Source organism: Oncorhynchus clarkii, chromosome 8 (genome assembly GCF_045791955.1).
Source record: "Oncorhynchus clarkii lewisi isolate Uvic-CL-2024 chromosome 8, UVic_Ocla_1.0, whole genome shotgun sequence".
In the NCBI taxonomy this organism is placed as follows: domain Eukaryota; kingdom Metazoa; phylum Chordata; class Actinopteri; order Salmoniformes; family Salmonidae; genus Oncorhynchus; species Oncorhynchus clarkii.
Window position 1 is genome coordinate 24,733,239 of NC_092154.1, and position 23,955 is coordinate 24,757,193.

The 23,955-nt window shown below is 42.1% G+C and overlaps 2 protein-coding genes across 3 annotated transcripts in view; one reads left to right on the forward strand and one right to left on the reverse strand.

Moving 5' to 3' along the window:
* Positions 1-15,570, forward strand: part of LOC139415158 (atypical kinase COQ8A, mitochondrial-like) — a 32,247-nt gene extending 16,677 nt beyond the window's left edge. Inside the window, exons 5-15 of one of the 2 annotated variants that reach the window (XM_071163027.1) lie at positions 4,320-4,394; positions 7,011-7,136; positions 9,236-9,321; positions 9,602-9,742; positions 11,216-11,297; positions 11,633-11,726; positions 12,789-12,930; positions 13,173-13,280; positions 13,477-13,542; positions 13,637-13,723; positions 13,908-15,570. In XM_071163027.1, coding sequence (XP_071019128.1) covers positions 4,320-4,394; positions 7,011-7,136; positions 9,236-9,321; positions 9,602-9,742; positions 11,216-11,297; positions 11,633-11,726; positions 12,789-12,930; positions 13,173-13,280; positions 13,477-13,542; positions 13,637-13,723; positions 13,908-14,201 — 1,301 coding nt within the window. In that variant the 3' untranslated portion in view covers positions 14,202-15,570. The remainder of the gene's footprint in view (positions 1-4,319; positions 4,395-7,010; positions 7,137-9,235; positions 9,322-9,601; positions 9,743-11,215; positions 11,298-11,632; positions 11,727-12,788; positions 12,931-13,172; positions 13,281-13,476; positions 13,543-13,636; positions 13,724-13,907) is intronic. The other variant, XM_071163028.1, reaches the window with a different exon arrangement.
* A 1,764-nt stretch (positions 15,571-17,334) lies between these two features.
* On the reverse strand, positions 17,335-22,864 carry LOC139415159 (uncharacterized). Its single transcript, XM_071163030.1, has 13 exons — positions 22,771-22,864; positions 22,536-22,658; positions 21,512-21,581; positions 21,347-21,413; positions 21,139-21,266; positions 20,928-20,997; positions 20,618-20,827; positions 20,318-20,356; positions 20,021-20,149; positions 18,217-18,339; positions 18,009-18,071; positions 17,708-17,899; positions 17,335-17,571 (listed from the first exon to the last, which is right to left on the reverse strand). Exons 3-13 carry the CDS (start codon positions 21,518-21,520, stop codon positions 17,354-17,356), a joined length of 1,248 nt encoding a protein of 415 aa, XP_071019131.1. The 5' UTR covers positions 21,521-21,581; positions 22,536-22,658; positions 22,771-22,864; the 3' UTR covers positions 17,335-17,353.
* Between the last annotated feature and the right edge of the window lie 1,091 nt (positions 22,865-23,955).

Sequence of the window (23,955 nt, forward strand, 5' to 3'; positions counted from 1 at the left end):
CCAGCTCCGGCATTCTCTCTCTGTCAGGGCACCGCATTACCACAAGCATCATGGGAGGTTGGGGGGGCGGGGCGGGTCTCGGAGAGGGATTTGCTGATGGATCACTCCATCATTCAGCTGGAAATCAGGGTTGCCGGGTTTGGGGGCATTTGAGTGATGTGGGTCTCGATAGACGGACACCTGTCAGTCCAGCACTCTGGAGCCTTATTGGTCTGCTCTCCCTCCCCATCATGGCTCAGGGGGATACCTGGTAGGCTGGCAACTTAGCCCAGGGCCCGCTCCTCCAGGGGAAAAGTGCTATACTGTCCCCTGAGGACTGACCATCAACTGGTCACACGTTGAGATAGAGTTGCTGACAGGCTATCCAGTTCCTGATGTCTGTTAGTCGGTGTACCAATGTGAGAGAACACCAAGCCATGCAGGTTTCCTGTTCTGTTCTCTCCTGGTTGTTATTGTGGGTTGGATTATGGATACATAAATTAACACCATGCTCTCGGAGTTTCAGTTCCCTTTGACATGTATTCATGATGCTTCAGGAAACACCACACATGGGTGCTTCCATGGAGAGATTGTAGTCTTACCGCTGAAGTTAGTAGGATGTTCAGAAGTTGTCTGACCAGTTGTCTTTTTATGAACCCCCAGGCCCCGCTGTTGTTGTCATGTCCTAAACAAGCCATCTATTTTTCACCATAAACAAAACTCTCTATTTCTGTAAGGTGATCAGGGTGATCTATTTCTGTAAGGTGATCAGGGTGAGCCTGCAGCTTTGAGGTATGACAGTGTCAGGAGCTGATGGCACAACTCAGTGTCACCCCTTTGAACTTCTGCAGGATTCTTTAACTTGACTGACAGAAGGACTTAGTCAGCTACTGCTCAGGAAGTTGAGCTATGATTGGATGCAGTTTACCAAGAAAGGAGCAATCCTGAGGGGGTCTATGGGTGTAAACAAGATATCATGGTGAAGCTTCCTGAATGTGTTGCTTCGATTTATTTAGAGGACAACGTAACGTTTGTGAAGAAATCGGTTGCTGAACAAATTTCAGAGAATACATTTCTGAAGACAGATTTGATTAGTGTGTGTATATATACACACACACACACACGCACACTATCAATTGTGTCCTGTCAACAACCCTTAGGGATCTCTCCAGTGTAGGAAGTGCTACTCAATCATTGACAAGATTACACACTACACACAGTGGTATTTGGGAGCACAGGTACGGCTGGCTGAAGGGGACAAGACTGGACTTGTTTTGGATATCTATCAAAGGTCACTGGTTCAAATGGTGCAAGCTCGTCCACCACATTTAACTTAACAGCATTTCAGGGGAGTCCTCAGCTGGTTTGTGCACTGTGATTTCTTATGGAGAGTATTACTTCACAGTGGAGTTATATAACATACTAGTGTAGTGTAGGAAGGCTGAACTGCCTGGCCTGTGCCCAAGCTTGTTTCTGTGCCATGTGAGTTGTGGTATAAAATGTTCTGAACTCAGCACTATTGATGAACATTTAAATGCCGTGGAATGAGCCAGTGAGCTGTGATCTTCATTCTGTGCTGTTGATATGGATGCCCCCCATATTCTCAGCACAGTGACACATTATTTTTCTGTGCCCACTTTCCTACTTGCTTATTGACTAGAAAGTAGAGAACTATGCCAGAATGAATCGCAAAGGGATTTTGTTTGTTCATGCCCATCGACTCGGTACTGGTACACAATGCTTAGGGCCAAGTTATCGTTTCTCATTGTGTATTCATTATTACTTTTATTATTACTTTTCTATTACTTCTCTTTTCTTTCTCTCTGCATTGTTGATGAGGGGCCCGTAAGTAAGCATTTCACTGTTAGTTAGCTGTTGTGATTTGATTTTAGATGTGCTATCCAGAGAGGAAAAGGGGTGATTATTTAATAGATGACTGTTATAAAAAAAAGGTAAAATAATCACCGACACTAAAAAATACCTTCTACATGTTTACTTATACTAAACTTCTGTTCATTTCTTAAGATAACATCTGTATGTAACAAAGTCTGAACTGAACTCCATCAGTGTCTTAAATAGACTAGAGTGGCATAAGTGAATATCCCATGAGCTACCAGGAACTGATTTGACCTGACTAATGTATCATGGGGAAGCAAAAGGCTGTGGGAAGCAATTTATAGGTGTACCTGGGATGTTCTGTACAATATGGAAAATAAGTACATATCAATGTACATAAAAATGTACATATCAAAGGCTGGTTTGCCTTAAGGAGGGCACAATCATCGGAATGTTGTAGACAGAAATCAAATCAAATGTATTTATATAGCCCTTCGTACATCAGCTGATATCTCAAAGTGCTATACAGAAACCCAGCCTAAAACCACAAACAGCAAGCAATGCAGGTGTAGAAGCACGGTGGCTAGGAAAAACTCCCTAGAAAGGCCAAAACCTAGGAAGAAACCTAGAGAGGAACCAGGCTATGTGGGGTGGCCAGTCCTCTTCTGGCTGTGCCGGGTGGAGATTATAACAGAACATGGCCAAGATGTTCAAATGTTCATAAATGACCAGCATGGTCGAATAATAATAATAAGGCAAAACAGTTGAAACTGGAGCAGCAGCACGGCCAGGTGGACTGGGGATAGCAAGGAGGAGTCATGTCAGGTAGTCCTGAGGCATGGTCCAAGGGCTCAGGTCCTCCGAGAGAGAGAAAGAGAGAGCACACTTAAATTCACACAAATTCACACAGGACACTGAATAGGACAGGAGAAGTACTCCAGATATAACAAACTGACCCTAGAAACAACGTCTAGTTGGGTGTCCACCCACTCTGCCCAGAGTGGCCGAAAATGCGCTTTGGTGATGAAATTTCACTTCCTTATGTTATTAAATACATTTTACCAAGACATATGATTGTAAATGTTCTGAATCATTCAGTGGGGTCTTTCTCTAACATATCATTAACATTATATCCTAAAAGTCAGATTTCATAACCTAATTAACCTAATACATCCAATAATAAAAGCACCAGGCTCTTTTGACATAGCGGTGCAGGTTTCTCGTGACAGCTTTTGAGGATTGTGCATTTTGTGGTCGTCGTCTTCAAAGTTGTTTCCGCAGGTCGCAAGATTGGCATGAAACGAGTTGTATTACATGTTAAAAGCTTGGTATACGCTCAGTGTTCCATTGACATTTCACAGATACAGAATTGGAATTAATTCCATTTCTCAAAATCGATATCCGTCTTTCCTCTATTGTTTTATGTCCTTCGGATTTGACAAGATGAGTTCAACATTTTTTCCCCCCTCATCCAATCTACACACAATACCCCATAATGACAAAGCAAAAACAGGTTTTTAGACATTTTTGCAAATGTATTAAAAATGAAATATAATATATATACTAAGTATTTAGACACTTGAAGCACCTTTGGCAGAGATTACAGCCTCTAGTCTTCTTGAGTATGACTCTACAAACTTGGCACTCCTGTGTTTGGGGAGTTTCTCCCATTCTTTTGTGCAGATCCTCTCAAGCTCTGTCAGGTTGGATGGGGAGTCGCTGCACGACTATTTTCAGGTCTCTCCAAAGATGTTAGATCGGGTTCAATTCCTGGTTCTGGCTGGGCCACGAAAGGACATTCAGAGACTTGTCCTGAAGCCACTCCTGCGTTGTCTTGGCTGTGTGCTTAGGGTCGTTGTCCTGTTGGAAGGTGAGCCAGTCTGAGTTCCTGAGCACCCTGGAGTAGGTTTTCATCAAGGATCTCTCTCTGTACTTTTCTCTACGGACAATTCCTTCGACCTCATGGCTTGGTTTTTGCTCTGACATTTACTGTCAACTGTGCGACCTTCTATAGACAGGTGCGTGCCTTTCCAAATCATGTCCAATCAATTGAATTTACCACAGGTGGACTCCCAAGTTGTAGAAACATCTCAAGGATGATCAATGGAAGCAGCATGCACCTCAGCTCAATTTCGAGTTTCATAGCAAAGCGTCTGAATACTTATGTAAATAAGGTATTACTGTTTTTAATTTTAAATGTGCAAAAATGTGTATTTATTCCATTTTAGAATAAAAAGAGAAGGGGTCTGAATACTTTCGGAATGCACATTTAACATGATTTTACCCATCTGTCAAAAGAAGCATTTTTGATTGGACACCCTACGTATATAAAGCTGATATGATTCCTTACGCTACATGACAGAGAACCATGTCTGTTCTACACAAAATATTTCTATCTGAACGTTCCGTACATTGTACCCTACTGAATGACCCAGATCTTAACATCATGTTATTTCAGGATGGGATTGTTGTGTGATTGTTAACACTGTGGGTTGTGTCTACAGGTCTTGCTGTAGGGCTGGGCTTTGGAGCGCTGGCTGAGGTAGCCAAGAAGAGTATGAGGCCAAGTGAGGAAAACGGTAACTGTTTAACATAAACTGATTTCTATGGTAACTGGAAACAGGCTTATGTTTCACATTACGTGTACAAGCATGCACACTCACGTACTAGACACTTACCCAGCAGTAACATGCAGGCAATGCCCCTTTGACATGTCTGACGTGATTTAATTCATCTAAGAATTACATTGTCACCTATTTCATTTGCATGCATTGGACATATGTCACCTATACAGATATGCAGAGGCATAATAATTCCTATCATAATTCATTGTAGTTGAACACACTAGGCTATAGTTCTTAGACTCTACTGTAGTTGGGCTCAGTTGATGAGTGTGGTCTTCGCGATTACAAAAAATAAGTGGAGGTGGTTTAGCAGTCTAATCTAGTGCAGGGGAGATGGACATTATAGAGCCATTCACAGAGCCAATTAGTACGGTTACATGCACACAATAATGCAATTTTATTGTGAATAATCAGATTAATATAATGCTTTGCAAGAAGAATGATTTCCCTAATAATCCTTTTTTACATGTGAAATCGGGCTACCTGATGGTACTATGATAAAGGCAGAAAATCACCAATCAAAATAAACGTTCTACCACAGCGACCATTTTATTTTTGGGAAGCAATGTTTGATTCTGATTTCAATGTGTGTGTGTGAAAACGACTTCTAAAACACGTACATTCTGTTGTTTTGAACTCCTCACGCTAGAGGGAGGCTTGCTGGTGCTGGCACATGCCCAGATCAAATCCACCGCTGAAACGCCGACTAGGGTGATTACATGTCCTAATCATTTGATAGATTGCTCAGAATACCAGGTGTTTTAAATAGGCGTATGCTTACTTCAATTTTGACCTTCTGCCGATTTTAAGATCAGCAGAGTAAGGTGTTTCTATGACTATTACATAGTCTGCCTACCGCCATACTCTGTTTTACTATTGAATTATTACTGTGCGTATAAATGTACTCATTGAGTGTATTTACATGCACACTAATAATTTGATATTAAACTTATTATGGCGGTAGGCAGGCTATGTAATAGTCATAGAAACACCTCACTCTGCTTATCCTAATCGGCGTGAGGTCATAATCGAAGTAAGCATACGCCGATTACAACACCTGGTTTTCTTTTGAATTATTGGGACATGTAAACCACTTAATGGGTGTTCCAGTGGTGTATTTGATCTGGGCATGTGTCAGCACCGGTAGCGCCTGCCTCCTTCTTTTGCGCGAGTGAAATTAGTTTGGAAAAACTAAAAGTACGCATCAATAGTTTTCCCCATGCAAACTTTATATGTCCAAACTCCAAATCAAATAGGCTTCGCCCAAAAAAATCACATGATTTGGCAATTTTCTGCATTTATCAAAAGTCTTGTCAGGTAGCCTGATTTCAGATGTGTCCATGTAAAGAGGATTATTAGGGAAATCGTTCTTCTTGCAAAGCATGTAAACGTTTTAAACATACTATTATATTAGTCTGACTATCAACAATAGTCAAATTATTGTGTGCATGTAACTGTGCTCATTGTCTCATTTAAAACCCAGGAAGAGATACAGTACATTGAATCTAGGGCTTTAAATTGAGATCAACCTTAACTCCTTGGATTAATCAGAAATCATCACGATTGATGAGTCAAACTTGATAAGTCATAGATGGTATTCAAGCACATATTCATTCTATAATGAGCACCATTTCTGCACAATACAGAGCGAGTATGTAGTGGTGGAGTATAGTTTGTCATCAGAGCGCATAAGAAAAAACATTAGTCTAGACTTTAGTCTACTCTTTATCCAGTGCACTGCTCTCTAAAGTTCTGCTAATGAAGAGCGCTCTGGGGGGGAAACGGAGTAGCAGCAGACAGAGTAGCAGCAGTGTGCCTGAAGTTAGTCCTTTTTTAAAATCTCCTTCTGCTCATAAAGCCTTAATACGCACTGCTCCTGCTGTTGATGTCACAGTGTGGCCCACTGACACACATTCTCCCCCTCACTCCACCTGGGCTGCCTGGCAGGCGTGCCTCTCTCTCCCTGCTTGAGGGCATCTGGGGGCTTCAAACCAGACAGACTGGTTCTGCTACACAAAACACTGCTTAGGACGGGAAGAGATCTTTTTTAGCCTGCTTTTAATCAAGTCCGTTGGTTTATGAAAATGCCCAGTTTTCTATAGTGAATATGTTATATCGTACAAGCTGATACAATAACAGAATATGGACGAAACAAACTGTACAGTACTGTCAGGAAAGACATTCACAATTCACGTCTCGGCAGTCTTCTAGTAAACACGTTTTAGTTGCCTCTCTGATAGATGGGAATGGGGTGCTCTGGACAGGGTGTCAGGAAGAGCGCTGGTGTTCTCTACCATGTCCTGAGAGATTATCAATAGTGTGGAAGTGACACTTCTCTCACCGCATTAGGCCTTCTCCTCAGTCAGGAATCACCACTGGTTTGAGTAAATAGTGTTGCCGTTAGATGCTATTTATGAAAGCATTATCTCCCTTAAGCCAGACCTGCACTATATCCACAAAACCCATGAGATTCAACATTAGTTTGCCTCTCACCAGAATAATCACTACAAATACATGTTCTACTCCAACCTTGGAGTTTAGCATAGAGCTGACTGTTATTTCTCCCCTCAGCTGACAAGAAGGCCGTTCTGGACTCCAGTCCGTTCCTATCAGAGGCTAACGCAGAACGGATCGTCAGGACGCTGTGCAAGGTCCGCGGAGCCGCACTCAAACTGGGCCAGATGCTCAGCATTCAAGGTGACTACTGGCAAACCTTGATCCTGTGTGTTTTATTTGTGTTTGGGCCATTCCCTCTGTTTACTGCCCTCTTCAGCTGTGTCTACTGTGCTGCAGCGTGGCAGGCTTCATGACCCTTATCCCTAGTGTCACGGCACTCATGAGTCATCTTCATAACCTCTACTGGGCCTCCCTCCAGCCTCTGTAGATCAGAGTTATTTCTGGCCTCTCCCACCTCACTGACATCTATCTATTCATGCATCTCCCAGTTCACCACACCTCTGGTCAGATCACAACAACACACAACACTTATTTTAGCCTGGCTGGACCCTGCTGTGTTGCCCTTGACATGGACTTTTTAATGGCCTCCTAGCTTGCCAACTTGTCTGCTTGTCTATCTGGGCTGGGTTGTTTGTTTTTGGGAATGTGAGTGGGGTTCTGATTTTAAAAATAGATTGCCCCCTGCACACAACCTTGCCCGCCCTTCTGAGTGTTGGCACACAAAGCGGTTACCTCTCTCATAGCGCTGCCTGGCGCTGAGTCAGATTAGTGCTCTAAATTTGGCACGCAGGTACAGCTTTAGAGGGAAGCTTACCCCTCGAGCCCCTAATTTGAGTAGTCGCTATCCAGCCAAGCCTGCCTATAGGTCTGCATGGTCACCATGGAGATGATCACAAATCCTGAGCATTGTAATGTGTAGGCTATAGGGGAGAAAGGGTTTCTATCTGCTCCAGCTAGCTGGTAAACAGTGTCACAGACCCAGCATAAGATTAATGCAACTCAATGCACAGGGCAATGGGGGCGGAAGGTAGCCTAGTGGTTAGAGTGTTGGGTCAGTATCCAAAAGGTTGCTGGATCGAATCCCCAAGTTGAGGAGGTCAAAATCTGTCGTTCTGCCCCTGAACAAGGCAGTTTAACCCACTGTTCCTAGGCCGTCATTGTAAATAAGAATTTGTTCTTAACTGACTTGCCTGGTTAAATAAAGGTTAAATAAATAAATGGCATTCTCCCGCCATTCCCATGTCAGTTGTGTGACACGTACCAAATTTACTATTGATGGACAGCAACAGCCAAGGCATTGCCAGGGCTAAAAATATGCCACCAACTATGTCAGAACTGCAACCTTTTGAGTTTGAAGTGACCGTCCTCTGATATTTCCGCTGATATTTCCCTATGTAAACTGATAGTGTTTAGGCTAATGTTCTTTGTTCTAAAACGTGTTGAATGATTTCAGATAAAACTGGTTTTCAAACTGGCTTGGTATTCTAGGAAGGTTGTTGTATATATCAATGGCTCAATCATAACGTGTCTGTTCAGCAGTCCTCATACAAGTTAGGACAAACACACATGATGATAATCACTGTAATTTACAGTAAGACAAAGGTCAAATCACTATTACTTCAGTTGATCCCTCCATTTATTAAGTGCAGTCGACGCTTAAATGTGTTCTGCTTAACTAAATACTAAAGTCGCCCTCACTCACAATCAGCCGGGTCTGGCAGGAGTATCTACCCCATTAGTATCAGAAAGCAAAGACCTTGGGTCCCCTCTGACCACTGTGTTTTGGGTTCTATTTCATCTGTTTGAGGTGCCATTCTCCTCTGCTGTCTTTTTCCACTTGTTGTCGGAATGGTGACCCGGTTATAGATCTTTCCCATAATGCCCAGCTCCCACCACGGTGTTTTGGTTAATATGCATAGTCATCGTTGTTGCTATAATACATTTGAGGGACCGTTTTAAGGCACTGCCAGCTAAAGCTATGTGAAGATTGTTGCTGTGCCAAATGTGTTGGCCTCCCAGAGATGTTTAGTGAACACTGGCGAGGACTTAATCTCTGTGATTGAACTGTGATAAGGCCCAGAGGCACCAAGGGTTTACAGATGATTTATAGACCTGTGATTGTTCATTCATTACTCAACGTGTTGGAGTTGAACTGAACAGGATACTGTGATTAAGACCTGTGACTTCATGTCCTGTATTGGTGCACAGTGTAATGAACAGGTTGACAGACAGGAACAACATGGCTTGTCTCATGTTTTGTTCTGACTGTTGTATGTCAGTCTGACTCTACTTTGATCAGTCTTTCATCTCTCTCCTCTTCCTCTGTCCGTCTCCTTCAGATGATGCCTTCATCAACCCCCAGCTGGCCAAGATCTTTGAGCGTGTGAGACAGAGTGCAGACTTCATGCCCATCAAACAGATGACGGTAAGGTTTCACCTTTAATAACCTGCTCTTAAGCCCCCCCCCTGACTAGTCCTTTAGCCTCTTGCTAGAAAGAGGTACTAGAAAACAAAGAGTATCACGCAGCTCTCTGAATCATTAGTCAGTCAGTAAGTCAAGTGAAAAACAGATTACGATCAGATCTGTTGAACCCCAGTCAATTAATGAGGGTCCATAACTGAAGACTAACTCCCATCTCTGTGACAGACACACTGTTGAGGGAGCTGCCATTGGTTTATGTGTGGTTGTGTTCCTGTCCCTGCAGAAGTCCATCAACAACGACCTGGGCCCTAACTGGAGGGACAAGCTGGAGTCGTTTGAGGAGCGGCCGTTTGCTGCGGCCTCCATTGGACAGGTCCATCTGGCTAAAATGAAGAACGGCAAGGAGGTGGCCATGAAGATCCAGGTGAGATAGAGAAACCTGCTGCTGCTTCTTCTGGAGCTACAGATAGAAATGTAAGGAATAGAGCTGAGCGGACCTGATTCCCTACTCTATATGACAGACTATCTTTTAGAAACAAGACAGAACGTTCAGATAGAAATGTAAGGAATAGAGCTGAGCGGACCTGATTCCCTCCTCTATATGACAGACTATCTTTTAGAAACAAGACAGAACGTTCAGATAGAAATGTAAGGAATAGAGCTGAGCGGACCTGATTCCCTCCTCTATATGACAGACTATCTTTTAGAAACAAGACAGAACGTTCAGATAGAAATGTAAGGAATAGAGCTGAGCGGACATGATTCCCTCCTCTATATGACAGACTATCTTTTAGAAACAAGACAGAACGTTCAGATAGAAATGTAAGTAATAGAACTGAGCGGACATGATTCCCTCCTCTATATGACAGACTATCTTTTAGAAACAAGACAGAACGTTCAGATAGAAATGTAAGGAATAGAGCTGAGCGGACATGATTCCCTCCTCTATATGACAGACTATCTTTTAGAAACAAGACAGAACTTTCAGATAGAAATGTAAGGAATAGAGCTGAGCGGACCTGATTCCCTCCTCTATATGACAGACTATCTTTTAGAAACAAGACAGAACGTTCAGATAGAAATGTAAGGAATAGAGCTGAGCGGACCTGATTCCCTCCTCTATATGACAGACTATCTTTTAGAAACAAGACAGAACGTTCAGATGGAAATGTAAGGAATAGAGCTGAGCGGACCTGATTCCCTCCTCTATATGACAGACTATCTTTTAGAAACAAGACAGAACGTTCAGATGGAAATGTAAGGAATAGAGCTGAGCGGACATGATTCCCTCCTCTATATGACAGACTATCTTTTAGAAACAAGACAGAACGTTCAGATGGAAATGTAACATTGCACCCTCCTAAATAATCCCCTGGTAATAGTACAAGGTCACATTAACGCACACAGTAGAGGCTTTTTACAACCTCCATTAAAGGTATCTTGCATAGTCACATTGTAGCGGTCCACAGTGTAGAGATGACCGATGTTGAATGTCAGCAATGACCACCAGCATTCGCTTTTCTGCTGTTCTCATGGCTGCATTTAAGGCAGTGCTCGTCTTTTCAAGAAGAAATCAAACAAGTCTATTTTTTTTTAATGTATTCAACTTTTTAAGCACATGGGAATCTTACGTGTCAACTCAGTATTGTTTATCTAAATTGTATTAGAGTAAGCTCTTCCCACATGTTCACCGGTCAAAAGACCTACAGCATGGAAAGCATGTTTGTTGTTATAAACTGTATAGGTTTATCTCAAATTGTATATAGACAAGGGAGCTAAGTGCTCCATTAGCATGTCCCATATACAATGTCATGGCAGTGTTTTGTCTTCATGTCAGGGCAGGTTTATGTCAAACTGGTAAACATGGTTGTTTTATCATGCTGTTTGTCCCATGCAGTACCCCGGAGTGGCTAAGAGCATCGACAGTGACGTCAACAACCTGATGACCCTCCTCACCATGAGCAATGCGCTGCCTGAAGGTGACGACCCCTGGAGGGATTGAATTAGTTATTTATGGGCTCATACTATACACAACTGACATAGCATGACATAGTCCAATCACATGTATGACATGGCTCACAATAATGGGGATTTTCCAGCCCCCCCCTCCCCTCCCTATAAGCAAACACTACTATCCTGTTCCGATCCTGCTCACACACACATGCAGTGTCACAGACAGCAGAGTGAGACCATCATTGATCCTCGGTAGGGTGAGCCAGGAATGATTGGAGCACATATCCTCTATGTGGAAGAGAAATTATAATCAACCCCCCCCCCCGCCCCTTCTCTCTCCCTCTGTTTAAATTTTGTGCAGGTCTCTTCCCTGAGCATTTGATTGAGGTGATGAGCAGAGAGCTGGCGCTGGAATGTGATTACATAAGAGAGGCCAAATGTGCCAAGAAATTCAAGTGAGTAATGAAAACAACAAGATGTGCTCCTTCTTAAAGACCACCTCCCTGTAACTACTTTCATCATCTAACCTAAGTCACTGCTCTGCTCCTGAAATGAAAAGTGAAGGGGGTACAAGTGCTCTATTTTGGATGAAGTTGGCCTTCAGGGGCTAAGAATAGCCGCTCTAGCCCTCTGGGGAGCATTAGGTTTCGATATGAAGGTGCACCATTTGGCTTGCAGCCAGCTTTTAAATTTAGACATACTAGAAATACAAGGAGACAACAAGCACCCCCTCCGCATGTCCTCTCCTCATGTCCACTGTCCCCGTTCCATGATCTGTTGACGGGCAGGCAGGGTGAGGGTTTATGTCCAGAGCGGGGGCTCCTGTTACACACGCAGTACACAAAGGCTGTGGATGACATATGCTTTTCACCTTGACCGTGGACAGTGACACCTCTCCCTTCTATGCATAGTCATACAGTAGTACATGGTTCACCCTCCCCATTAAACAGTGATTTCTACAGCCCATGCACATGGAGTTAGTGTAGACTCTGGAGGGTTATTTGAGGGATTGTGGCGATGCAATGAGCTGTTGTTGTTGAGGACGCTCACTGATTTTATTTATTTTTATTTAACCTTTTATTTAACTAGGCAAGTCATAAGAACAGATTGTTATTTACAATGACGTCCTACCCCGGGCCAAACCCTGACGACGCTGGGCCAATTGTGCACCACCCTATGGGACTCCCAATCACGGCCGGATGTGATACAGCCTGGAATCTAACCAGGGACTGTAGTGACACCTCTTGGACAGAGATGCAGTGCCTTAGACTGCTGCGCCACTCGGGAGCCCTACACTGCACTGATAAATCTGTGTAGTCCTACTATGTGATATTTTAAACTCACATAGTAGGACTATAATGCTATTTGTAAACTAAAGATCCTGTGCATCTTTGTCACAAATAATGTACATATACTCCCGTTTAGTCCTAATTGCTGACTTATCCAGCAGTAGTTTTCAGAGCTGTATGTTGTTGTTCCTGTGTCTGACGAGTGTTGCATATATGTGATTGGTACAGGGAGCTGCTGAAAGACCACCCGTTCTTCTACGTGCCAGATGTAATAGATGAGCTGAGCAGCAACGCCGTCCTCACCACAGAGCTGGTCCCAGGCTTCCCTCTGGACCAGGCTGAACAACTCTCCCAGGAACTCAAGAACGAGGTCAGCGCAGGCTGCAACTTTATTCAATAACCAAAGAATTGCACCATTCTGGTGATTACTACTTACCTACAGTATATTGTGGAATGTGTGTGTTCTCTTGCCAAGCTTGTTTTGATGTGTAAGACAAACGCCACAACAACCTCCTTTCTCTGTCGCCTCATACATCAAAACACCAGTGTAATACTGCCCCTTGGTGGCCACACTGCAGAATGAAAAATGAGAGCTCTCTCTCTCTCTGTCAGATCTGTGAGAATATCCTGAAGCTGTGTTTGAGGGAGCTGTTTGAGTTCAGATACATGCAGACTGACCCCAACTGGTCCAACTTCTTCTACGACCCGCAGACACACAGGGTGAGTCTGCCTTTTAACTCTTGTCAATTTCATCATTAGAGTCCACTGATTTTGATGACCCTCCTAAAGGTCCTTTCTGTTGAAATGTAAATACCGTGTCTTCTGTAGAGTCAAGCCTATACAGTAACCCCCATCCAGTAGCACGATTTTGCTGAATGCTTCAAATAACTAAACATTGCTACTGTTTCATCCATAGGTTGCGTTGTTAGATTTCGGCGCAACGAGAGGATTTAGTGAAGACTTCACTGACATCTACATTGAGGTGAGCTATTGGGCTATACCCCCCAACAAAACATAACCGACCATAATGATTTCCTTCTATGTGTGTGACATCTTTTATTTCTTGTTTTAACCAGCTCATCAAGTCCGCAGCAGAGGGAGACAGAGAGGGGGTTCTGAAGAGATCAAGAGACATGAAGTTCCTCACAGGTTATGAGTCAAAGGTGAGTGACTTCATTTTTTCTCAACACATGCATCAATAATGCTGTATACCATTTTATTTAGTCACAATGAATTGAGAAGGCCCTTCATTAATCTATGGCATAAACTTAGTAGTGAACACTTAACTTAATTTCAAAATACACACACACTCTGGTTATTACTGAGTATGTTCTGCACGTCCCTCAGTCCATGGAGAACGCCCATGTGGATGCGGTGATGATCCTGGGCGAGGCCTTCGCCTCCACGGAGCCCTTTAACTTTGGGGCCCAGAGCACCACGGAGCGCATCCACAACCTGATCCCCGTGATGCTGAAGCAGCGCCTCACCCCACCCCCCGAGGAGACCTACTCCCTCCACCGCAAGATGGGCGGCTCCTTCCTCATCTGCTCCCGCCTCGACGCCAAGCTCAGCTGCAAGAACATGTTCCAGGAGGCCTATAACAACTACTGGAGGGACCGCCCCAACCGACCAAGCCAGTGACGGACAATCGCAGGGCTACGGCACCAGGGTTAGAGAGGGTGTGGACTATAAGGGAGGGATGTTGAACCAGCCTAGCCAGACTTGCTCTGCTGTATATTGAATGTATATTAATGGCACTTTTCCTCGTCCCTCCCCCGAACAGGAATCTGTATTTTTTGTTGTGTTATTCGGAGTATATTAACATATTCACAAGACGTATGAGATGGTTGTTTGTATAGGTTGACTTAACTGGGATGAATGCTATGATGTGTGTCTCGAGCGAGAATTGTAAAGCGATTTTGACGTGGGGATATGATACTATCTAATGGGCATAAAACACAAGGTAATGTATTGAAGAACAGTGACCTACTTACTGTTGATCACCTATATTTTCCAGAATGTGGAAGTAGTGCTAGTGTCTTATGAGGACAAAACAAATGCATAGATGTGTGAAAGGGAGTTTAAGTCACACTTATGCATAGTGCACACACGTTACCAGGGTACAGACCAATTCCTGTTGAGGGAGAAGATTTGAGGACAATCTCCTATTTAGCCTGTCCTTATAAAAAACGCATTACATTTCGGGGCCACCTGAAATATCATAGTAGATTTATCAATGAGATGGCACTGTCAAGACATCAGTTGTTTCTGAGAGTTGGATGTGGTTGATGGATGGATCATGGAAGATGGTTCGAGTGGCAGAGGAAATAAGAACATGTGTTCTCATTGACTGATCTACTTTACTCTGGACCTGTAGCACAAAAATGGAGTGTTTTAGCACCAGTGTTGTTCGTGTGTCCTGGTGGGCCTGAGACATGTTGAGTAGGTCTTCCTTTATCGTCGGGGGGGGGGGGGGGGGGGGTGACAACTGCAGGGTTTGTATCAGTTTAGAAAACACTAACTACTGTTTTGTCATTTACTTTGTGGTGGAAAGACAGTTGAGGCAAGATGAAAGTGATCCTAAATCACTTAGTGTGAATAAATGCAAATGTGCCTATAGTTTTTCTAGGATATTTAGAAATAAATAACGCTTTGTCTCTTTATATTGATATCAGAAGTTTGAAAAACATGGTTTTTACATTTTCTAATCAATGGCATTCTTAATACAAGGGTTGTGATTAAATATTTGATTCAACACTTAGTTCTTATTTTCATAAAAAAGCATATGAGCAACTTACATTTTATTTAGCTTTAAGTCCATCTACAGAGACAAATTCCTCATGAAACACGAATGAATGATGCATTGGGAAAGTATTCATCCACTTGACTTTTTAAAATGGATTAAATAAAACATTTCAAAATCTGCACAAAATATCCCATAATGACAAAGCGAAAACAGGTTGTTGAATTTTTTGCAAATGTATTAAAAATAAAAAACACCTTATTGACATAAGTATTCAGACTCATTGCCGTGAGACTTGAAATTCAGCTCTGGTGCATCCTGTTTCCATTGATCATCCTTGATGTTTCTACAACTTGATTGGAGTCCACCTGTGGTAAATGTAACTGATTGGACATGATTTGGAAAGGCATACACCTGTCTATATAAAAAGGTCCCACAGTTGACAGCACATGTCAAAAAGCCAAGCCATGAGGTCAAACGAATTCTCTGTAGAGCTCCGAGGCAGAATTGTGTCGGCACAGATCTGGGGAAGGGTATCGGAAAAAATGTCTGCAGCACTGACGGTCCCCAAGAACACAGTGGTCTCCAACACTCATAAATGGAAGACGTTTGGAACCACCAAGACCCTAGAGCCGCCCGGCCAAACTGAGCAATCAGGGGAGAAGGGCATTGGTCAGGGAGGTGTGTGGAGATGGAAAACCTTCCAGAAGGACAACCATCTCTGCAGCACTCCACCAATCAGGCCTTTATGGTAGAGTGGCCAGGTGGAAGCCACTCCTCAGTAAAAGGCAGCCCACATGAGAGCCTGCTTGAGGTTTGCCAAAAGGCACCTAAAGGACTCAGACCATAAGAAACAAGATTCTCTGGTCTGTAGAAACCAAGAGTGAACACGTTGGCCTGAATGCTAAGCATCACATCTGGAGGAAACCTGGCACCATCCCTAAAGTGAAGCATGGTGGTGGCAGCATCATGATGTGGGGATGTTTTTCAGTGGCAGGGACTGGGAGACTAGTCGGGATCGAGGGAAAGATGAACAGAGCAAAGTACAGAGAGATCCTTGATGAAAACCTGCTCCAGAGCGCTCAGGGCCTGACTGTGGCAAAGGTTTACCTTCCAACAGGACAACAACTCTAAGAGCACAGCCAAGACAACACATGAGTGGCTTTGGGACAAGTCTCTGAATGTCCTGTGTGGCCCAGCCAGAGCCCGGACTTGAATCCGATCTAACATCTCTGGAAAGACCTGAAAATAGCTGTGCCGCAACATTCACCATCCCCAAATACAGGTGTGCCAAGCTTGTGGCGTCATACCCAAGAAGACTCGGTTGTAATTGCTGCCAAAGGTGATTCAACAAAGTACTGAGGAAAGGGTCTGAATACTTATGTAAATGTGATATTTCCGTTATTTAATACATGTTTTGCTTTGTCATTATGGGGTATTGTGTAGATTAATCCATTTTAGAATAAGGCTGTAATGTAACAATGTGGAAAAAGTCTAGAGATCTGAATATACTGTTTATCACAAGAGTTTGGGGAAAAACAGATCAATGTCAATTCTTATCAATATTATTCAATATTTGATGTAACACTTTCTTACTTGTACTGAATTATTTTCATAGATTAGGACATCTGTAAGCAAAATAAATAGCATTTAATGATACTGTAGTTACACATTTTCAATCTCTTATGATTGAGTAGTGACATAGACAAGCATTTGTTAAAAGTACATCCAACAGCATAAAGTGCTTCTAATACCAAAAGAAGGAAAAGCTGAAATTCACACGAGGCATCCCACATGATTGGTAGTGTTAGGAGGGCATGCTTGGAGGTCAGCCACTGCAAAGATTCCCTTACACCAGCTGTTCTACAATGAGACATCTAATTTAGTCCTGCTTGAGTATCAACAGTCATTCATTTGGTTGACTACACAGATTGACATGCTTTATTCTGAACTAGAATGAATTACCAGCGCCTTGAATGGTAGAATGAGGTTTTTAAATCATGTTTGCGTGTTAAACTTCAGACACTACTTTGTTGCCACCAGGGGGCACTTAACGTTTGTAAGTAGTGCTGCTGTATTTCTGTAAGGCCTTGTGTATGAGAGTCACTGCTTTATCATTTGTTTCACAACGCAGAAGTCCCATAGAGTCATGGAAGAGAACATTAACTTCCTCCACTACGTTTATGTAGTGAGATGCAGATCTCTGGCTTGTGACAAAGCAGTGATCAAAAGTATGGTGCATCACCACTAGAATGACATCTTTGTTACCTGTTGAGAGACACAATTAAAACTTTAGTACTTCCACATAAAAATATATTTTTCATTAGAGTCAGTCATTCTACAATATGGACCAATACATCCTGTTGAGTTGCTTTCATGCTGTAATCTTAAAGGGCTTTCCTACTTTGAACTTTGCTCATGGCGGCATCAATGTCTGTTCCCACACGAGATGTAATAGGACAGAAGGCTATTATGACTTGGCAGTCTTCTGGTCTGGTCTCCTCTCGCTTTAGTCCTACTGCCAGATAATCCACTTGTTTCATGAGTGCAAGGTGAGTGTTCAGGGTTTTTCCACAGACTTGTGAATGGACTTTAACTGTTCAAGACAAAAAAATGAATTCACACTTTATACAACGCCAATATAATAATTCACCATATTTTTATAAATTAGGAGGTAAGATGAGTATCATACTGATGAGTCTCACCTGCTTGTTTCTCATTTAGAGGTTCAGTTGCTCTAAAATTCCTCCAATATGAGTATATCTTATCTGAAAGTATTCATTTAAAATCACACACTTTCTTAACAATAATTGTGTCCAATTACAAAATATCATTAAAGGATTTCATGACATCGAACAGTTTTTAGGTTTTGATATTGACCTGTGTGGCATTGTGCAGAAATGTGGTTCCTACCTCCTGCTCCTAGATGGTCTGCAGACCTTGATTTCTCTTGTTTGTATCGTGGCTCGGCCAGCTCACTTCCAGTGGAAATTTGAGAAGGACCCGTTGTACTTTTTTGAAAATGGGTGTCAGCACCTAAGGATGATAGCCTACTTGTAAATTCTAATCAAACTCTTTTGCTAAGGATTTTAATACCAGGTACACAGCCAACAGTCAAATTAAATGTTTGATATACCACATACAGTTGAAGTCGGAAGTTTACATACACTAGTTTTTATGACACCAACCTAAGTGTTTCAACCACTCCACAAATTTCTTGTTAACAAACTGTAGTTTTGGCAAGTCGGGTTAGGACATCCACTTTGTGCATGACACAAGTAATGTTTACAGACAGATTATTTCACTGTATCACAATTCCAGTGGGTCAGAAGTGTATATACACTAAGTTGACTGTGCCTTTAAACAGCTTGGAAAATTCCAGAAAATTATGTCATGGCTTTAGAAGCTTCTGATAGGCTAATTGACATCATCCGAGTTAATTGGAGCTGTACCTGTGGATGTATTTCAAGGCCTATCTTCAAACTCAGTGCCTCTTTGCTTGACATCATGGGAAAATAAAATAAAAAATCAGCCAAGACGTCAGGAAAAGAAACTGTAGACCTCCACAAGTCTGGTTCATCCTTGGGAGCAATTTCCAAACGCCTGAAGGTACCACATTCATCTGTACAAACAATAGTATGCAAGTATAAACACCATGGGACCACGCAGCCGCCATACCGCTCAGGAAGGAGATGCGTTCCGTCTCCTAGAGATTATCGTACTTTGGTGCAAAAAGTACAAATCAATCCCAGAACACCACCAAAGGAACATGTGAAGATGCTGGAGGAAACAGGTACAAAAGTATCTATATCCACAGTAAAACGAGTCCAATATCGACATAACCTGAAAGCCCGCTCAGCAAGGAAGAAGCCACTGCTCCAAAACAGCCATAAAAAAGCCAGACTAATTTGCAACTGGGGACAAAGAGCGTACTTTTTGGAGAAATGTCCTCTGGTCTGATGAAACAAATAGAACTGTTTGGCCATAATGACCATCGTTATGTTTAGACGAAAAAGAGGGAGGCTTGCAAGCCGAAGAACACCATCCCAACCGTGAAGCACAGGGTTGGCAGCATCATGTTGTGGGGGTGCTTTGCTGCAGGAGGGGCTGGTGCACTTCACAAAATAGATGGCATCATGAGGAAAGAAAATGTGGATATATTGAAGCAACATCTCAAGACGTCAGTCAGGAAGTTAAAGCTTGGTCGTAAATGGGTCTTCCAAATGGACAATGACCCCAAGCATACTTCCAAAGTCAAGGTATTGGAGTGGCCATCACAAAGCCCTGACCTCAATCCCATAGAAAATTTGTGGGCAGAACTGAAAAAGAGTGTGCGAGCAAGGAGGACTACAAACCTGACTCAGTTACACCAGCTCGGTCAGGAGGAATGGGCCAAAATTCACCCAACTTATTGTGGGAAGCTTGTGGAAGGCTACTCAAAACATTTCACCCAAGTTAAACAATTTAAAGGCAATGCTACCAAATACTAATTGAGAATGTAAACTTCTGACCCACTGGGAATGTGATGAAAGAAATAAAAGCTGATAAATCATTCTCTGTACTATTATTCTGACATTTCACATTCTTAAAATAAAGTGGTGATCCTATCTGACCTAAGAGACAGGGAATGTTGAATACGATTAAATGTCAGGAATTGTGAAAAACAGAGTTTAAATATATTTGGCTATGGTAACTTCCGACTTCAACTGTAGGTTACCAGCTGCTCCTGAAGTATGAGAGTGTGACATTGAGGTCTCATCTTGAGTTTCTTTGAAGGCGGGTCTGTTCGGCGCACCAGACACTTCTGTTCTGCATTGTTTGGGCTGGCTGTCAGCGGCACATAAGGCTGAGGACCACATAAAATACTATGAATTAAAATCAACAGTATTGCAGCACATTCTTGTGAGTCTGCAAGTCATTGTGGTTAGCTTTGCAAGCTGTAAAAGGGTTTAATAACATCTGTAGAATTATTACATTTTGACAATAAAGTGCCCTGTTAAAGGTTTTGCGTTACCTGATGATCCTGAGGTGCGATTAACAGATGTTTTCTGGACTAAAAAAAGATTGAAGGATTAGTGCCGTTAACTGGGGTTCTTTCAGGCTAAGACAGGACTGTGTTAGAGTGCCATTACAGTGCCACTAGTTGAAGCCAACCTAGGCCTTGAATGTTTAACTTCTCAACAAAACTATAATATTCATGAAATCTACTACAGTGTTTATGATTTGTATGCCATCATCTACCATCTTTTGATTCATGAAGAATGAGGAATGAGACCCACTGTGCTGCAGCTAACACAGCAGTTAAGTAATTTACCCTCAACATTTGATGGTTGGTTTCCTGCTGTAGCAGAGTCAACTGATGGAGATGCAGCACTGCTCTGAGCCTCCATGGACTCTTCTCCAATGTAGCTCTCGAGCAAACCAACGTGTGCCTGAATGAAGTAGAGGGCTTCGGCCAGCTGCTTCTCCAAATCTCTAAGAATAGGGAAGTAGCCATGTAACACTCCCCCGGGAACAAGTGCATCTGTAAGGAGAAAGTGACCAGTGCATACAATTACAACGAAAGATACACCAAAACTGTATTGGGTGAGTGCTATGCTGAATTGTTTTGAAAAGGGACTTACTCTCCATGACATCAACCGGAAGGAATTCCCTTAGCTTGTTAAGAACTAAAGCAATAGGTTTAGCTGTGTTCTAAGAATCAGAAATATTACAGAAAACAGGGGAATTAGTACATCCAATGGAATTGCACATTGAATCAAACATTCTAGTAACTAGTGAATGATTCCAGAATAGTGGTACAGTAACTTTAGAAGCTATTGGGGCTATACCAACCTGTTTAGATGTATTTATAAGTTCACTGATCTTCTTTCTAAGTTTTAAATGTTGAAGGCCTGGCAGAAGTTCGTTCAGATCTGCTCTTGTTAACTCTTGAATGTCAATGTCATCTGTAATTTCAGCAACTAGAAACAAACGATGTAATTAGGAACACAGTTGACAACACAATGCATAAAGCTCAGTCAGATGTTCCATGTTAACTTACTTGCCAGAGCATGTGCTGCAACTGGTGAGAGGCTCCTGATTTGCTCTTCCAAACTCATTGTCCTTGCCTAGGAGGAAGACGTTGATATGCTATTTATTAGTCCAAAGCATTGTTCACAGGTTTACACAGCTGCTTAATGATACTGTATAATGTCATTGTAGTTACCTGACTCATACTTGTACTTTCACACTGATGCTGCTGTAGGAAAATAGGATTTGATCCCAGCTGCTCTGACCTGTCATTATGGTAACAACGCATTAAGGAGGGTATGTTTACTAGTCTGGGCACAACGTTACAACACTTTCAGAAAAAACATGCATTGTGAAGTAGCCTACAATATACAATTTATCTGCAACGTTTTACATGTTGCAAAATATTGAGTAGGCTAAGCCTGGATATTGAATTTACGATTCCAAAAATAGTGACAAGGTATAGTCGACGTCAAACATTCAGCCTGGCACACAGTCACTATAGAAGCTCTAGCGCCTGGTTAAATTGTGGTTAGGAGCATTTTTTAACTATCCATGGAAAAAGTAGTAAGACATATTGTTTGAATGTCACAACACATCCGGGTATCTCAAGCACCCCGGTAAAACACAAGAGTTGCAGTAATGAACATTTACCAACAGATGGCATCCCTGTGCTATTTTACACCCATAACACATATGTTACTGTTTTTTTATCAGCTTATATTTAATTATTTTGACAATTTTATATTACACAAAATTCCCTACGGTATACAGAACGTATTACATTAAACAAACTAACGTTTTCACCACACATGATTTACAGGAAATACACATCCTTTTACCTCAAATAAGTGACTAGTGTGTTTAGGGATTAATTGTTATGTAATTTCTTCCATATAACGACTTATTTCAGCATATTGACCATGAATTTGGACATCTAAAACCGGTATTTTGAAACGGGGCTATAAATCACAAATCCATAACACCAGGGAGCAGAAACAGTATCATTTTAATGTATGTTTTAGGAATATAAATGATAATTTAAAACATTTTCAACATGAATCTACTTAATTTGGTAAAACTACTGAATGAGTCCAAAAACCGTGCTACAATGTATTGATTTTGATTATATAAGTGAAATCGTGAAAATAAGTTTGTCCTAGTGCATAATCAGTCATAGGCCACGAATCGAGGCATGCAAATTATGAATAGCAACTCACCTGCTGCTGTTTAATATCGAACTTTATCACGCCAAGATCAGACAGGCCATACGAAACCGTCACAGGGTTTAGAAATCAGCAAATTATCAGTGTCCTTTACCAGAAATTATACTGACATGATTTCTAGTAAAGTGAAAGCAAAACCAAAGACAGAATATAAAGGTTTAGTGCTGTTCGGGATCCTTGGGACGTCCACATTCTAAACCCTAACCCCTACCTTAACCATAACCCTTACCTTAACATTGATCTGTAAAAAGAAGTATCATAACCATTTAAAATGTAAACTTTAATGGTGTAACGTCAGCGTTTGGACGTCCCAAGCATCCCGAATAGCAAGGATAATACAGGAACTGCTTATCCAGTACGTCACACTTGTAGGCACTGGGTGCGTTTGAGTGGTAAACCGAAAGTAGCCGGAAATCGATGAAGGTACATAATCACAGATTATCCATTATATTGACCAGATACTCCATTGGCCACCCTAACAATGAAAATAAATGTATTTAAAAAAGGAGTGCTGTCGGGAAGAGGCAAGACCAGGTGGACCATTCTAGCGAATGAGAGAGCAGATACGAATGTGATAACAGGCACAGCGCCTATATAAAGTGTTTTTTCTCAAAGTTAACGGGATGTCACGTGTCCTACTTATATCAGTACACTCGTAACAACCTAAGCACTAAGGAACTTTTATTCAATCAAAAGCCGCACGTAGCAAATAATTAAATTTTTTGTTAACCAAATTTGACACCCTCCCATTGACCTCCATACAAAAGCTCCTCGCTTGGTGAGCGAAAACACGCCACCTGCTGGAGAAGACAGATTTTGGGCCCATTTATCCCTTTTCCTCCTCTGCTGTTTTTAGGAAATGCGCCTCTAGTTAGGATTTTTTTTTTATATTGGCTACTTAACCAGACGGCCTGACCTCATCACTACTCGCCAAATCTTTCCCCCAGTGGCCCCATGTTCTGAACATGGCTGATCACTTATCAACAATGGCACCAAACTTTGGGCAACAGGTAATTCATATGTTTACCTAAGTAGTTACATGGTTTGTCATTAAATATTAGTATTACATAGACACGCTTCTAATATCTGTAGATTATTGACCCCTGACTGACAATTTCAAAGTACGTTAGCTTAGTTGGCTGGCTTTTGTGTCAGACTAGGTAGCCAAATGGAATGAGTCGCAAGACTGCATGCATGTAATGTTACAGCTAGCCACTGCCACCCATACTGAAATATGTGTGCGTTTGAGTGAGTGTGTGTGAGAGAGAGAGAACAGTGACAACCCTAAATGGCTATTCCCATAACAATACCTGAAGTCTAGACCCAATCTTGCCTGATACCAGCTGGTTGAGTGACATTATTTCAAATTACAATTTGTATATGTCCTCACAGGCGATGGGGAGACACATTATGG

Excerpts from the sequence above, each read along its gene's own strand:
- LOC139415159 (XM_071163030.1), bottom strand. Across the intron at positions 20,998-21,138 it reads TTATAAATACATCTAAACAG|AACACAGCTAAACCTATTGC; the intron begins GTTGGTATAGCC and ends TCTGATTCTTAG. Across the intron at positions 18,340-20,020 it reads TCATACTTCAGGAGCAGCTG|GTGCTGACACCCATTTTCAA; the intron begins GTAACCTACAGT and ends TATCATCCTTAG.